Source organism: Paramisgurnus dabryanus, chromosome 13, assembly GCF_030506205.2.
Source record: "Paramisgurnus dabryanus chromosome 13, PD_genome_1.1, whole genome shotgun sequence".
NCBI classification, from domain to species: domain Eukaryota; kingdom Metazoa; phylum Chordata; class Actinopteri; order Cypriniformes; family Cobitidae; genus Paramisgurnus; species Paramisgurnus dabryanus.
Window position 1 is genome coordinate 16,433,747 of NC_133349.1, and position 17,581 is coordinate 16,451,327.

Here is a 17,581-nt window from a genome sequence, read left to right on the forward strand (position 1 = left end):
TAAGCCATAAAGAAAAAAACACTTTACTCATCACAGCATGTGATTGGATGCAACACATTTTGTCAATCCTTGCTAACCTTTTGCATGAAAATTTATCACTTCATTTTCACTCAAGGCACCCATCCAGGACTCTAACTTTATATTGCATCATTCTGTATAAACTCAACACACTTTGAATCAGTTTGGAGATATGAATCACCAATCCATTTAGTGCCAGTGAGAGACTGCATGAGCTGAGCTCATGTTTGCCTGAGCAGACGACTCGTACCAGAGAGAGTTAATTAACACAAATGCGCAGTTGTGTTATTGGGCCACTGCTGGCAATGAGAAGCATCATTAACACAAAGTCCCAGTCCCTCAGATCTGAACAGAGAAAGCTGCTCATTTGAAACGAAGGTGTGTTAACATTTACTGTTTTTGACTTGATTTTACTAAGAGCTGTCATGAAGGGTAAATGCCAGTTCAGCCACAATCCACCTCTAGGCAAATGCCAACTGCTCGTCAATGTCTTTTTTGTGTTTAAAAGTCCTCCTTAAGTCTAAACTGTAAAAATGCTAGTAATGACAAACCTTTAAATGACATTTAATTTATTATTCTTCCCATGACATTATCATACAGATAAAAGTATGTTCGGCTCTACCAAAATAAGAACGAATAAAAAGTGCTTTAAACATGTATGCAACAATCAAGTGCATGTTATTTCTTCTTACATTACGAAGTATGAATACATAAATACAATTGAAGATATTACACTCTGAATAGATCGAGAAACATTATTGCATGTCCACACTACAGCTGAGATAGTCAGTATCCAAACGTACTCTACCCTACTTAACAACACAGAAAACATGATTGGGTTTAAACTTTTTTTTTAATTCTATGTCTTCACCCAAAAACAATGACTTAATCACATGCTGTATTTCTGGATCAAATACAGTTATCACCTCAGATTGCATACTCTTAAAAATGTTCATGAATACTTGTACAGTAGTTGAGACTGGCCCCTAGACCTTGATAAATAAAACCCTTTGAATAACTTGCTTGGCAGCATAAATGTAAAATATGCAAATTATACCCATTACTAATTGAAGAAGGCATTAATGTTCTAACTTGACTTCAGGTTATAGTCTTTTTCAGCCAACTGCTGAATGGGCTCAACTGCTGATAGTTCACAGTGCGCTGAGACCGGAGAAGTTCAGCCCTGTGTTGATGCGTTGAGACAGCAGGTGTTTGATAAGTGGTAAAGTAATCAAAAAAGAAAAATGACCCATTTCATTGGGTTGGTTGGCACTGCAACACTCACAGGTGAAATACCAAATCACTACTCAACAAGAACTTTGGCTGCGAGGAAAAACTAATCACAAGTTCACTTGGGGGACATTTAATGTCAGAAATACTTTTCTATTCTTTCCATTCTCAATCTGAACGGTACTAGCTAGATGGTCCAGGGTGGCACTGAAGATCCTGGCTACGAAACAAAGGGTGTAGTAGGGGGTGGAATTGGAGATTACTGGCAGCAGCCACTGCAGCCGCGGCAATGGGCATTGGACTTAGCATTGTGGGTAGTAATGAGGTGGGTGGTAGGGGGTGGAGAGTCAGTCCAGGAATGTGATGGTGAGGGTGAATGGTGTGGAAGGCTGAGGCTGGGAACAGATGGAGGGGGTGAGCTGCCAACACAGTGGCAGGAGGTGCTGGAAGAAATGTAGAAGGAATTTGGGGGACAAAGTGGGGCTGAGACAGGGAAGGATGAAGGGGAAGAAGGCTAACAGGGGATCTGTGGGGTGTAACGGAAGAGGATGATGGCTGGAGTATGCTGTATGGCATGCATGTTGACAGAGTGGTTTGATTGGCCGGTTCTGGAGCTGCTAATGTTGTATGGCTCATGTCCACAGATGTGTGATGTAGTTCCTGTTGTTCCTGAAGGTGTTGCTGCTGCATGTGCTGCTGGGCTTGAAGCTGGAGAAGTCTGTACTTCTCAATCTCTTCTTCGGTGAATGTAATTGGCTGCTCAGAAAGGGGAGGGGTTGTGCATTTTGCACAGTAGATCCCTGTGGTGTCTGCTTTGTCAACTTGGTCTCTGAGTTCATGTTTTTGTGACAAAGAGCAGTTTGAATTTACAGCTAAATGTTGCTCTTCTGTGTGCTGTTCTGGAACCTTATTGTCAGTTTGAGGTGTAACTTGTACATTTGATGGGACATTTGTAGATGTTCGAAGATGGTTACTTATAGTGCCACTTGTATCCTTAGTAATCCCTATTTTTCTTGCTCCTTTCTTAATTGATGGGAGTTTACCAATTAGAGGAAGGGCCAGAGGACCATTCGCTTTCTTTGCTTTAATATCCTTCTCAACCAATGTGCACCGGTCTGTTGACACTTGGGTAGATTTGGGGGTAGTATCTTCCCGCCCTACACTTGATTTTAAAGAATCTTGCTGAGCTACAGTGTTACTTGAAGCTAAGGGAGGGGAAAGACTTTCCTTTCTTAGAGGAGAATTAGAGTTCTTGACTACTCTTTCTTTTGACCGATTGCTATATTTATGGCTCTGTCTAGTAGGAGATGGTCGAATATTCAAATTATGCATCCATTCTCCACTAAGATCAGAGATGCTAGTGCTACTAGAAGAGCTGGGGCTACGAATAGATACTGGTTTATTATACCACCTGTCTTCACTTCTATCTGGACTTGACCATGAAGATTCTTCTCTATCCCTGTACCTCCTGCTTATAGGGCTGAGGTTTTCATCCCACCAGTCCCTGATATCATCTTGAGGTTCAGGACTGTCATAGACTCTATAAATCAACCTGCTATTTTCTGGAATTCTGTGCTCTTTGTTTTTATGCTCCTCAGTAAATCTTTTGTGCCTTCTGATGCTGTACTTCTCGTTCTGATTAGGGCTGTTACAAACGGCAGAATATTTCTGTTTATTGTAGAGGCATAAATCTGTGTAATCCCAGCACTCTGTATGTTCAAAATCTCTACACAGATTATCAGACATGTGCCTGTAACCATAGTCAGGAATACTTGGTGAGGAATCTCTAAAGTAAGACTTAAACCGACTGTGTTCCTTTCTCCAAGGCTTTGATCTTGGTGAAGTGGAGCATCTTTCTGTGTGGTACACAGGCCATTCTCCATCTGATGCCAAATCTGACAGTCCACTCCATGACCCGGATTTGTCACTAGTGGGAGTTGAGGCAACTTCCCTCTTAGACTCATAAACATCATCATACCATCGATAATTATCCCCTCTTCCTGCTGTGTAGTGTAGAGAGTAAGGTAAAGGCCTCCTCCTTTTCACCAAACGCAGCGCAGACACCAACCCCCTCACCGTTCGACATTTCTTCCTTTTACGTGCCGGGGTGGAATGCAAGCTTACGATAATGCTTTTCAGGCTGTGCTCTGGGGTGTCACTTTCATTTGAAGTTTCATCTCTCACTGATCTTTTTCTCTTCCCAAGCTTGTGCCTTCTCTCAGCGCGTGCTTGCTTATGTTGTGACGCGTCAGTTGGGGCGCTTTGGAATTCAAAGCGTTCTCCAGCTTCTGTTTGTGAGCAGGTTTTAAGCGCACAGGCTGCTTGCCGGGTCCTGACAGCATCTAATTTACGCCTACGAGTTTTCCCCTTTCTCCTGTTTTTGGGTCTCTTTGGTTTTAAAATGCCTAATTTATCTCCAGGAACATTGTGTGTTTGTGACTCAGTCCTGTCATCCTGGCCTGCGAGTCGATCGACAACACCAAACTCCATCTCTACAGGGTTTGTGCTCTTCTCTTTGCCTTCCCTGTGTTTGAAAAAGAAGCAGAGCGGATTACAACTGTAAGATACACGCTGCTCATCTGAGGTGTACTGCACGAGTTCAGAAGGCCATTTCAGAGTGTTCCCGTCCTTACCGAGCACATTTAGGAAAGCCTTACTGCTCTGATCTGTATTAACATCCATGCAAATTGGGTGGATGTTTTCCATATCTGTTTCTGAAACACAGTCTTTCCCATTCTGCATAAAATCCTGTTCACTGTTTTTCTTTGTATTTTGGTGTGCGTCAGCGTGTGTTTGGAGTTGGCTTTGGGCCATGGTACCCTGTCCATCTGTGTAAACATTGGGGCTGGGGCATTCCCTCTCCTCTGATCCCCCATAATTCCCTTCTGCCCTGGGTCTCTGCCCCTCATCAGCCAATCTGTCCTCTAAACCAGCTGGCTCCCAGTTTGACTTCTCAAGCTCCGTTGTGCTGTAATTTTCCTGAATTTGAAGGCTCTCCACATGTTCCACTTGTGCTTCCATTTGCACTGTTTGAGAGTCCCCATCTGCCCAGTTCAAAGCTGGAGGATCATGGGATAGATCGCGGTCATCATTACATGGGGTTCTTGGTGAGCTAGAGCAGGACCAAAGTGCCTCCAGAGCGAGTCTCTGCCTGTGGCCCTGGAGCTCCATTGAGTCACTGGCATCTTCAAGCCCATCGCTAAACACAGATGCACAAGAGTCAAGCTTCAGCTGAGCTCGCCTGGAGAAGCAGAACGAGACCCCTGCCCTGGGACTCCGGTGTCCTGCAGAGGCCTTCGATGGTGAGGAGTGGTGTTTTTCATGGCACGGCTGCTGATGTGTAGGCGTATGAGTGGAGGACAAGGCCTTTAATGAGACATCAGTGGTGATGGGAATTGTATCTTCGACTGAAGATGCAGGTGGTTTAGTGTCAAACTTGCAACTGCCATCGGATGAGATTTTAACTTGATCCTGATCTTTGATTGTAGACTTTAACTTTGGATCTTTCCTGTCATCACTGTAAGTAGAGATGAAAGATGTAAAATCAGTCAACATTCTTTACAATTATATGTATTGCTGAGCAGTTCAAAAAACTGCTCTTCTTGGACTAAGCAGAAAGTTTTGAGTCATGAAAGTGAGTGTGTTTTTATAAAACATCAAACTCTTTCATCTCAAATGATCAAGGGAGAGGCTTCAAGACATGACCCCCTTAAGATGGCTGCATGATATAAAGGATACATTTACTGCACTCTATGGCTTTGTACAATCAGAAGAGATTGAATGAGATTGTAGATATAAATATATAATTTACCCATCTCGCTGCTGCTTAAGTTGAGCGAGCTGGTGCAGACGTTTCAGAGCTCTTTTCTGCTTCCTCTCATCTTTCCAGGACTTTGAGGAAACGTTTCGTGCAAATTCTCTCTGCTTCAACTCCTTCAGCCTCTGTGACACAAAGCAGGCACATAGAAAATTACTAAGAAAAATGTTTGTTGGTTTCCTAGTATCCCAGCAAACAATAGCCATAATTTCAGCGTATAGGGGTAGACAATGTCGGTCCTGGAGTGCCAATGTCCTGCAGATTTTAGCTCCAACCCTAACAAAACCTCACCTACCTGTAGTTTTCAGGTGACTCTTTAGACCTTGATTAGTTGTTCAGGTGTGCTTGATTACAGCTGGAGCTAAACCGACGTTGCCTACCCATTGTCTATAATATAGTCCAGCTACAAGTAAACCACTTATGGACTGAATATGGTTACATGCTGTTTTTGCAAATAAAAACTTGCGTTATATAATATTGCATCATGTAAGGAAAGCCAACAATGATTACAAGGTGATTACAAGGTGTTTGGTTGTATATATATGGTCATTCCTGACTATAGCCACCACTTTCTCCAACAGCTGTTAATAGAGTTCCCATCAATTTTCCACATAAAAGGCTCCCTTTTAAAGGCCCAGACCACCAGACCAGTTGGTATCTGTCTATTTATCACTTTATCCCTTGAGGGCAGAGGAGAGAAAGATCGAAACAAAGTCAACAGAAAATCAGCAAAGCCAAACTACAATCACAAAACAATAAAAGTGTCAGTGGCGTCTGGATTTGTTCAGCAGACATGAATGGAAAGTCACTTAAACACAGCCAAACGCTTTTGACTTTACTCTGAAGGGAAATAAAAAAGCCAGACTCGTGAGAGGGAATGAAATTGTGATATTTATTTCACCCCGCCTCCTTCATGGCCACTGTATTCCCTTCTTACTGCCAGTGCACAGGTGTTTCATTTGCTGTAGTAATAAAACACACTTACACATTAAAGTAAGAAAAACTGTTGTGTTTAATTGGCTTCAGCTAAAATGTGCTAAGGGTTGCCACAAGTGTACTGTATATCATAGACTTAAAGCATATTCGTTTTTTAAAAACTCCTTTATTTTATAATCACACACAAGCATGCACGCACGCACACACAACTTTAAAATGTTAGGAGTCTAGGAGAAGGACAGTTTCTATCTCCTGCATGGTGACAAGCACTGACAGTAAAGAAGAATATGTGCGAGAAGTTACCAAACTCCAACTGAGCCTGCTGACTTTACACAGCAAAACACACTAATGATGTGGCTTCAATGGAGCAGGGAGCTGCACAGAGGAGAGTATTCAGAGTATGCAAAAATAAACAAATAATGCTCCCCTAAAAAAAACTCCATCTTACAAAACAACAGAAATGATGTGGTTGAGCGAAACCCACATTTCAATGCAGAAATACACAAGATGCAAAAGAAATACGCAACTTCTGCACAAAAGCTTCATTCTAGTGAGTGAAATAAAAGATTTTTGGCTTTCTGAAGACATCATTGATGTCAGCCAATTGGTTGTAGATGCTTTTTAGTTCTGCTCACTATTCAATGTGATGACGTTTCAGAGACAACAAGATCATTTTCTTCTTAATGGCACAGAGGGGAGAGATCTGATTATAAGGGTTGAGAAAATAAGCAAATCCCTAAAGCGAATTGAAATTCACAAAAACATGCAAAAAAAAAGAGAGCATGACAGAAAGAGAACAAGAGGTAAGAAATGTTCTCCAGATTCTAAACTGCACTCATCATTGAGGTAGAAAATGTGTTTTATTGTCTGAATAAAGTGTTATTCACAAGACCTTCACAAATACCATGACCTGATGACATCACTGAAGCACTTGACAAGTTTCATGCATGCTAAAGGAATTCAGTCATTTAAAAATAATATAATACCATTATAATATAATGCCATCCGAATGGCCATTTCTTAATATATTTCTCCTCATCTTCTTTTTCTAGTGTTTTACTCTTTAGGATGCAAGGCACATAGAAAATTGCTACATTTTCTGAGTTTTAAAAAAGATCAAGTCAGCCTTTTTTTCACACGAAGTGCTACTCCAGAAAGCTCTGCATCTTCTCTCTCTATCGATCTTTTTTACAGCCTGAAAACAATGTAATGTCTATGACAAAATGACGTGCTTATGGTACTAAACCCATCGTATGGCACCAATGAAAGATCAGACGTCAGATGTTGATGATTTAAATGTCTAAATGCTTCAATCATAATTAGCTTGGAATAGTTTCATGTTGCTGTCGTTTTCCGCTTTTAGAAAAGATTTTCAATCATTTGAAATTTTTAATGAAACATCTGCCTCATGAATAACTAACAGACAGAGAAAGAACAAAAGAACGTTTTAACCATTCACTGGAAAATACATTTATATAACAAATATAAACAAATGACCTCAAACCTACACACTTTTATTGACAAAAGCAACTATGCAACAGTCAAAGATCCTGATATAAACATGCAAATTTTTTATCTGAATATAGTGTTTCCTTTGCTTTCAGCAGTGGCGGCCGATGACTTCTTTTTTCGATGGCACTCGATGCAAAGTTTGTCACAACATGTATGTAGCCCGTCGTGTGTGTGGTTCCTTTTTTCAAAATGTGTTCTGCGCATCGAGAGATCCTGTGTGCATCACGTGTCTTGTCAAAATAAGTGCCTGCTGGAGATGCATCTAAAGGGTTTATGATAAAAGAAACGCTCGCATTTGCCAAATACTCGCATTGTCAAGTAATGCGTAATCAGAGTTTACTGTTAAGCGAGTGTCTTGCGTGTATTTTGTGAACATGAGTGTATCTTTTATCATAAATGGTTTTGACGTGTGTGCAGCAAGCACTTATTTTGACAAAACACGTGATGCACATGGTTCACATGACGCAACAAACACATATTTTGAAAACACAAGCAACACACATGACACTCCAAACACATATTTTGAATTTGTGCCTCTCAGATAAGCAGTCATGAGCCACCACTGACTTTCAGTACATTGTAAAATTATAAATGTGATGTTGGAGTTGTTAAGTTATGGACAAAAGGCAAACAATCGGTTTAACACCAAGTTGCATTGGGATTAGTGTAGCAATGCTCTTATTGACCTCTGACCTCCAGTCCATCGATTCTGTTTTGTGCTAATGATCAAACACTAACAAATAAATAATTGTTGAAGAACAGCGGTTTGTCTGTTTGTCAAAGACCCCTTAGCATATTATTGATGTATGTGTCGTTTGAGTGCATTGTGATAAAGGATACTTGTATACTGTCCCTGTAATGGCAGCTATTAAAAAAATCACATTAACACAGCAGCGAAACAGTTCTCTTTATTTTTGTATCTGCTTCTCAAGCACTCACTGTATGAGATAACAGACTTTATAATGCTAGTAAAAATACAAATGATAATAGACTATGGGGCAGTTTCCCAGACAGGGCTTATCCTAGTCTCAGACTAAAACTCATGTTTGAGCTACTTTCATTTAAAAACACCTTGTCCTGTTTAATTTTAGCAAATACCAGTGACATTGTTTTGTCTTAAGATGCACACCTATACTGTTTTTTATAAGTTATGTTTGTAAATACAGGGTTCCCACACCTCAGTTAACTTCAAATTCAAGGACCTTTCAAGGACTTTCCAGGTCCAGTACCTTCAAATTCAAGGACTAAATGTGGGGACACATTTCAAGTTAGAGCAAGGTTGCATTGTGTTACCTTTTAAGATACATTGTTACAGTTCCCTTTCAAGGGAACTCGCGCTAGGTCACTGCGGTGACACTTTGGGGACGCCTCCAAGTGCGTCTTAATGTGATATCAAATTCAACCAATGGTGAGGCTTAACGACAAAGACGGGGTGACGCGGGAGCCAGAAAATATATTGCTATCTGAAATATTGCCAAAGACGGCGTTAAAGAGACGTGGGAAGTATGGCAAGTGAAACGCAGCGTCTCATTCCCTTTTCAGGGAACAACAGTTACATACGTAACCCGAGACGTTTTAAGGTGTGAAACATTTGCCAAAAAAGCATTTTGGTATGAATCAACATTCGCATACAGAAGATATAAGCAAGAAAAGTGAAAAGTTTAGTAGCCTATGTGTGCTTAAAAAGTCTAGAATTTGTATAATAGTATCCTACACTACACAGGAAATAATATGGATCTTTTTTTCCAGAAAACTTCTTGAATAAAATAGATTCAAGCACTTTCAATTACCTTTATCTATGTATGTATAATTTTAAAAAACTTTCCAGGGCCTTGAATTATTCCCATAGATTCACAAAGGATTTCAAGGACCTGTGGGAATCCTGTAAATACACCTTGAATGACCTAATAAAAATAAGGCCTAGTCCTGGATTAACCTAAACTCTGTCCGATTATAACAGATTATATATTATATATGAAATGTATTGCTAAAACACATATACTGTCAATTATGTGGTTCTTGATTGTGGAGCTACACCGTTAAACAGTTTTTCACGAGTTCAGTATTTTTTGGGAGGGCCTATAATCATGGCTCCATGATGCACTGGAGCAACCGAGGCTGTTTTTGATTAGCTTTCCTTTCCATGGTTAGCACTCCAGAAGAAAGCAGAAAGTGATATTGTTTATTGTTTGTGCCGCGGATTACTGAAGTATTTCACCTGCATCGTATGTGTGATGATCGTTGCTCATTTGAATGCTGTTTAAGGCAGCAAGGACAAGTAAACAAAAATACATTCCTAAAAAAGAAAAACAAGAAAGATGTTTGTTTTGTAAAGATTATATGCAATAGACAGACCTCTAAATGTACAGCATTACCTGGTAGGTCGAAGCAGCATGTTTCATCCTGGCACTCTCAGTACCCTCTGTTTGAGTCGAGTAGCCAAGATCATTATTTTTAATCCGCAGGGGTTTCCAAAGGCACACATATGCTTGTGAATGTGTCTCTGTTTCAGAAATAATGCTTGTTCTAGTTTGCACTGTGAACCTTTGTCTTCTATTGTTTGTGTATGCATATGTGTGTGTGTTGGGAGCTTACCACTCGTCCAAAGTAATTGATGTTGCTGGCAAAGTCCCTGGCTACACTGCTGTTTTGTTTGTTTTAATTGTTTTGTCTGTCTTTTTGTGACTTGCTACATTGTATCTCTTCCTGATATGCCACCGGTTGGTCACTTTTGTTTTTTGTGGAGCAGCGACGGGTGTTAAATATTTGGTGATTTACTGGAGCTTCATGGTTTTTATTATGGTTTATTTTTATATGTATGCACTGGAATTGAACTAAACTGGAATGGTTTTTTACCACATGCAGTGTAATTTGCAGTGGATTAATGATGCACTAATGTTGCATTGTGTGTGTTAACAAAAATGTAATTCCCAGTGTATTTACTTATTTTTTAAGTAGCCATCTAGTAAGGCGGAAATGTATAGAAGGTGCAAAATCAACATAGACATCTGCTGTCAGAGTCAACTGATTGTTCATTACCTTGATAAAGCATATACAGCAATCGTAAAGCTTTTAATAAATGCGAAATCCTTTCAATATGTCTACATATTTTCTACATTAAACCAAGATATATTTACAAGATTTAGTTAGACAAAACCTATGCTTTATTCCTCGGCTAGAATTCCCAAAGTGGTGTGGCTAGCTACATCTATTGAATACATTAACATCTAACTGCGCTTTTAAGCACAACCCACTCGCCGCCACATCACGGTTTCTCCTAGTCACTCTCATAATAAACATATATTCATTCAGTCCTGGCTGAGATACTGCCTTAATATATTGTCTTGTCTTGAGTTTGTGTCAACAGGTACATAATATCCCAACCCTTCTCATGAAAAATGTGATTTGAATGAGAGTCATGAGCGCACTGTCCCACATTTTACTTGCCAAAAGAATGAGTAATGTCCTACAAAAACAACATATGACCTGAGCATTAAGCATCATTCTATTACAGTAACAAACAAATTTAACACTCCCATCACTCACAGAGCTCACCGGTGACTCATACGCAAACAAACATGGGTGCCATTTCAGTGTGAAATCTGATTTGACGACTGAAACCAATTGTGAACTCTGCTTTGCAGATATTAGCAGATTTGCCATTTCAGCACTGAGACATGAGCAGACTGCTCTCTAATTGGCTGAAACATCTCTTTCCACCTTGCGGAGCCCAGGCGAAGAAGTGTCACCTTGTAAAATTTCACCAGAAACAGTGCTGCTACTTCAGCACAAATTTGAAGCGTCATTGTAGTTCGTCTTCTCAGTTTAGTTCGGGTGATGGAGACAGCTGTCTTCTTTACAGGCATCAATGCCATCACAACTGCCTTGTCCAATTATGTAACTCTACATGAGATCTTCCTAGAAGTAATAGTAATATTTGCATACTTCAGATCTTCTAGGGTGAAAAAAGGAAGTCTTAAAGTCAATTTTAAAAATTTAAAAAGTGGCACTTAAAACTTAATCTTGTAAAGCTCTGTAAAGCTAAAGCAACCTTAATCTTTGCTGCCTAGTCAGTCAGTATTTGATCAAAAATGTTATATCTACACCAGTTGTCACTTGAGCAGCATATTTTATAAAGGTCCTAAAATGTACCATAGGTACTGATATATATACATTTGGTACCAATATGTACCTCTGAGGTACTAGCATGTATATCTTTGAGGTGCTAGCATGTATTATTGAGGTACTAATATTTATTTTTGTGGTACAGTACTACTGTAATACAAGTATGTATCTTTGTGGTACTAATCCAGTATGTATTTTTGAGGTATTAATATGTACCTTTGCGGTACATATTATGTTTCAAATATTTTTATTTATAAAAATAAATGATGAACCACTGGATTATATAGATTATTGAGAGTATTAAGCTATTTCTATTAATTCTAGAAATTCTATTATAGAAAAGCTGCATTTCCACTGTACACGACAAACAACAGCCGATAAACCAATTCCTATGGAGTGTTGCGAAGGGGCTGCGTGAGGTGCCGACCGTCTGTGGATGCGTAATTTTCGGATCCGTTTTGAGCGTTGGATCCGTAAAATTTTTTTTTAACTACACAGCTTGCGATATGCCAAACGGAAGTGATGTATTTCAATATATTCCAATCATAAACTGTGTGTAAGTTGAAAATTATTAGGTAAAAATGTGTAACATTTCAATCCTTAAAAAAAGTTATATATTATTAATTTAATATTTACAGTATACGTTATTTTAATCTTGTCTCCATATCTCTCCAAAAAATCTCATATACAGTATTGTTCATATATGCAGAGCTGTTTATTTTTTCATTAATTTGCGTTCATTTATTAATTCCACTATGGTAAATATTGGAATGAAGCATCTTGCGCTGGAATGAGCTTCTCTCCCATGTTACAATTAAACTGAAACTTCAATCTGACTGTCGTGTCTGTATGTTGTGTGCAGTGGAAAGGCGGCTAAAGCGAGATTCGGCATAAGAGTCGGGCGCTTTAACAAGGGGGCTAAAGCCATGAACTTTAATGTCTGCCACTAGAGCACTTCTTAAGGTTTGGAAGTGAGGTTTACTTTACTGCACAGCTCTCACTTTCCAGCTGCCCTCCATTACAGAAACTTGCATGCAAAAACATGAGTTTAAATCATAATATTATTAGAAAAAAGCAATGCATAACATACTCTTAATATAACAAAGATTCATTTCTGCTTTCCTGTGTCATCCTGCGAGTTCCCCTCGATTAATGACGATAGTTTTTGTTGTCTCTTTCTCAATGGTAATATTTCTTGTCATTTGTTTTGTGACGGTCCTGTAAAATACACTGATATGCTGCTTGGAATCCTTTTCATTTATTATTTGGCTGTTTTAGTGGTGGTTGGCGACATTTGGAAAATCTGGGCATTGAATAAAAAAGGATCATGACATAACCTACACTCTTAGAAAGCATGTGTTAATTTTTTACGCATCTTTGTGCGTTAAGCTTTTAACACATTATGTGTAATTTTAACACATATGTATCATTTTGTGTTGATGTTGTGATAAAATAAAATTTGTGATTTTGTGTTCAAAGTACACAAAATGTGTTATTCCAACCAGTGACAGCTGGGGTAGATATTTTGACCACTTTTTCTGACAGTGTACTTAGGGAGGGTGGTAGGGTAGTGTGGACTGTTACAGAAACACTTCATTCAGGCGTGCTTGCCGGCTTCTCAGTTCCACTTATACTGTCTGCACGTCTTTAGTTGTCCTGTACTCTGGGTTAACTAAAACCACCTGTGCATGCATATGATTGAAAGTGCATGCGGTCCTTTTTACGCTCTAGTTCTCTGGGTTAATTTGCCGTATTGTGACAGGCCTCTCTGGACCACCTGAGCTACTGAACACAGATGAACAACAACAGTCATCTTGCTTCCTATTCTACAACCTGACACAACAAACAGGTGGATCTCTCTCTTTCTCTCTCTCTCTCTCTCTCTCTCTCTCTCTCTCTCTCTCTTGCTGTCTTTCTCTCTCTTTGATAAGTAACACAAAGAGTATCCTCTGCATAATAAAGCATTGAAATGGACAAGACTGCAAACCTGTGTCTGAACGTCTCTATCTATGTATGTGTGAGCTGTCCACAGTTCCATCCATCTGTTCTTCCCCTCAAGTATATCTGGTACTCTGATGCTTTCAAAATGAGTCGTATCTCCCTTTCTTCCTTTCTTACTCTGTTTCTTTTTTTAACACTGTGCTCTCTTGTACCTTTATCGGGATGTGGCAGGTGGAGATGAATAGAGCCTCAGCTGGGCTGCTGAGACCCTGGAGAGCTCCAGGCGTTTGACAAGGGCAGAAGACAATAAGAGCCTACTCATTCTGGTAGTCTACAGAGAGAAATGCACATCGGCTCCTCCCTTAGTTCACTGCACCTAGGATCAGTGAATCCAGGTCTCTGGAACTTCCTGTATACCACAAATCAAGTGCTTAAGTTTGTCACTGAGCAGGTCAGTTTGCTAACACTCAATTCTCCAGCCAAGAGAATAAACAAAGCTAAAGTAGACGGGGTGTGTGAGTTTGTGAACATAGGGGTTCAATGGTTCAAATTACTAACGGTGTGTGTCACGGTTTTAGGGTCACGGTTTCGGTGTGTGTATGTTTACGGGGACAAAAGGCTACTGTCAAATTCAAAGAAAATAAAATGATTTATTGGGTAACAAACACCTAGCACTTTGGTCACAAAAGGCTTCTCTACAAAAATAAAAACCTAAGCAGTTTTTACCCTCTGCCAAAATCACCATTTTCACTTAAGAGAACTTGCATTATTATACTACATGTACCAACATACAGTGCACTTCAAAATGAACATAAAATAGCTTAGAATACTGGGTTACTTTTTATATTCTGTGCAACTATCCTCAAGTCTTCGCAAGAAGATCAGTTTGTTAACATTTAAACACAAGGCAATGTGTACTGTTTCCGTCTCACCTGCGATCACGTGCTATCAACAACACCCTGGTGATGACGCCGCAAAAAGTGACTCGTCATATTAGATGTATAGACTTAAGCATACGCCAGTCTTAAAGTTTTGTCCATGTTTTTTTTAACAATCGCTCCTGCAGTAGACTTAAATGAAGCTGCCGGTGCCCCTATTAGCGGTTTTTCTTTTTCGCTTGCCACACTAATCTGTCCGCAACACACACACAAAAACACACCCCAGAACTGTGAGGTTGGCAACAGATTTGCATACTACAAGTTGATTGGACAAGTACTCTCACGTAAACACATGCAGAGTAGGGATGTTAACAATTAATCGATCTTTGATTAATTGTCGATAAGAATTCAATCGATAAAACTTAACGATTGTCGAAAAATCAAGCACGCGCAAACATACAGCGGGTGAAAACAAGCTGTATTATGCTTCACACTCCAGTCCAGTTGGTGGCGGCAAATGCACAATTAGTTGGTTTGCCATCAGCCATAAAAAGAGAATAGAAGAAGAAGAAAACAAGCTGTAGAAGTTAAACTAGCCAGGATCACGATGCTCGATGCCAAACACACACCTGGGCTTTTTAACATCATGCGAGAGGCTGGCTGATAACGCAACTAAATGACATCCGCAGTGGATCTGAAAGGGTCCGATACAAAAAATGCAAATACTGTTAGTATACTGAGAGCAAAGACCCTCTTCAGGGAAGCCTGCAAGATTAGCATAGCAACGCTGCTATACACAGGGAAGTTTTTAATGAACAGATTAAAATGTAATCTTAAATTCTGGCAAGAAACTAAAATGTAAACTGTAAATGAGTAGTGTTACACTCTGAACGCCCGCAACATATATGATTGATCATCATTATTGACTGGCTGAGGTGCTACACGCTAAACACTGTTGCGGGTTTTCTAATGGAAGTTTGAAATCTTCATAATATAAGCATCTTTGCTGAAAGTATATGTCGCAGGTCTAAGTTGAGGTGACAACGGGAAAAGTGCCCTTCATGTGCTGCTTGGATATAATTACAACAAACGGTGTATCAAGGACTCGGAAAGCGAGGTGAACAACTTGAGGCGGAGTTTACTGTGTCTAGTCATTCTATTTTATTACAAGATGAAATTGATGATTTTTTATCAAAACACCAACTATATTGACTCATTTTACAATCCACGCATGTCATACAGACAAAAAAAATATTTTATTTTGCATAAAGAAGCTTGCGTTTTTACGCACATTTTTATGTCATTGGCTATAGCCTATGCCACTGCAGTAAAGGCTTATTGCACTATTACATTTAACAATTATTCGATTGATTGATCATTCATTTAAACGATCATCGAATATGGGAAATTGCCTAAATTGACATCCCTAATGCAGAGTGTTTTCAAAACCATACATTGGCGTTTTTTTTCACCAAACATATTAGAAATGCGTTGTCGAATCAAACGGTGCACTGGGGTGTACGTGTGTGCTGAACCGTGGGAGGATAATGGGATGGTTTGATTCTTTACAGAGTAAAAAACGTAAAAAAATAAATATTTTTTTAAAAAAATGTTTTCCCTTAGCCTAAAAGCTAAGTAAACTTAAAAATGTCCTTACAGTGTAGTCTGGTGGTCAAGGGTAAAGGTTGAGAAGTAACAAGAATTATATGACACAGTGTCATATTGTAAATGTTGAAAAATGATCTACTGACTCTTTTCCCGCCATTGAGAAAATAAGAGAAAATGCTTCCCTGCCAATGACGCGTTTTTCCAGCAAATCCATATTTCCGCTCTTGGAAGAGGGACACCTGGAGGATAAAACATGGTGGATAAAACCTGGAAGCAACCCCTAAGGGCAAACAGTAAGAACTCTGAATCTGATCTCTATCAAAAGTCCTTTACAAAAATGGAATTCCAAAAAAAATTTTAAATCAGGTTTTTGCTTAAAATTTGGTATTTTTGAAGAAACCTACCCATATTTGCAGGTAATAAAAAAGAAAAATTAAGGTAGGATGATATTGTTTGTTTTTCCGTTCTTTCATTTGATATATTGTTTGTTTATATATTTAAAGAAGAACATTTTCTGGACTTTATTAAACTTTTGTGAAAATCATATAAAATGCTGGCACTGCCTAAAATGCTGGCGGGGAAATAGTTAAAATACAAACATTTTACTAGGACACTATGAATAATAGGTAAACTCTTTATACCAAAGTTTGGTTTTAATGCCAATTGACAATATATGCAAAAATTCAGAGTGGCTCCGAAAAGTAAAATATGTTAATAAGTTAAAAATTAGAAAGCACTGTTTGTTACCAGTTGTCTTTTGGTTTGTATAAGCAACTAAAATAAACCAATTTTTAACTGTGAATTTAGTTTTCATAAAGTTACCCAAATATGGCATGTGATTTACACATGTAATTACATAATGTGACTTAAACATTCCTACATCAACATTTTTAATTTGTACTGAAACAACATTTCCATCAAACAGTCATAGGCCTTTGCAAACCCTAAATGGTTAGGAATGTTGTTACAGAAACATCAAAGATTGTCGATTCAGGAATACAGTATGCCCTACTTTTGTAAATCACATTATGCATGGGTAACTTAATGTCAAAGCCCTCCTACAACCCTTCAAAAGCGAGTACCTATTTGTAATCCTGTTTCTAGTGTAGCACTTCCTCTATTAGTTTAACTCGGCATGCGTAAGTGAAGGGCTTAGGTGTTTAACCATGCAACAAAGACAGACACCAATGTCATTAATGGCTATGCATTAACTCTGCTCTGCTCAGTGGCATCAATTCAGCACATTCTCAGATCTCTAAATCCATTCCTGCTGGATGAAAAACCTATCACCTGTATTCTGCCACCTTCAGTGCATACACAGTCTGTTGGGAGTCTGCGCCCATCACGCTCACCCTAATCTCATCACTGACGATTCTGTGGCCAACTGCAGCTGGTGCAGAGAGGCAGCGATAAGCCTGGGGCATTTACTTGAAAAGAAAATGAAAAACTCCCTCTCTCGCTGCGTACCATCTCTATGGACAGTTTCATGCAGAGCGAGAGCGTTTTGCTCAGGAGG

At 39.2% G+C, this 17,581-nt stretch overlaps 1 protein-coding gene across 1 annotated transcript in view; it reads right to left on the minus strand.

Moving 5' to 3' along the window:
* Window positions 1-583: 583 nt before the first annotated feature.
* The window catches only part of znf804b (zinc finger protein 804B), a 108,143-nt gene continuing 91,145 nt past the window's right edge, over window positions 584-17,581 (minus strand). Inside the window, exons 3-4 of the mRNA XM_065245500.2 lie at window positions 5,060-5,190; window positions 584-4,765 (exon numbers count right to left, since the gene is read on the minus strand). Coding sequence (XP_065101572.2) covers window positions 1,432-4,765; window positions 5,060-5,190 — 3,465 coding nt within the window. The 3' untranslated portion in view covers window positions 584-1,431. The remainder of the gene's footprint in view (window positions 4,766-5,059; window positions 5,191-17,581) is intronic.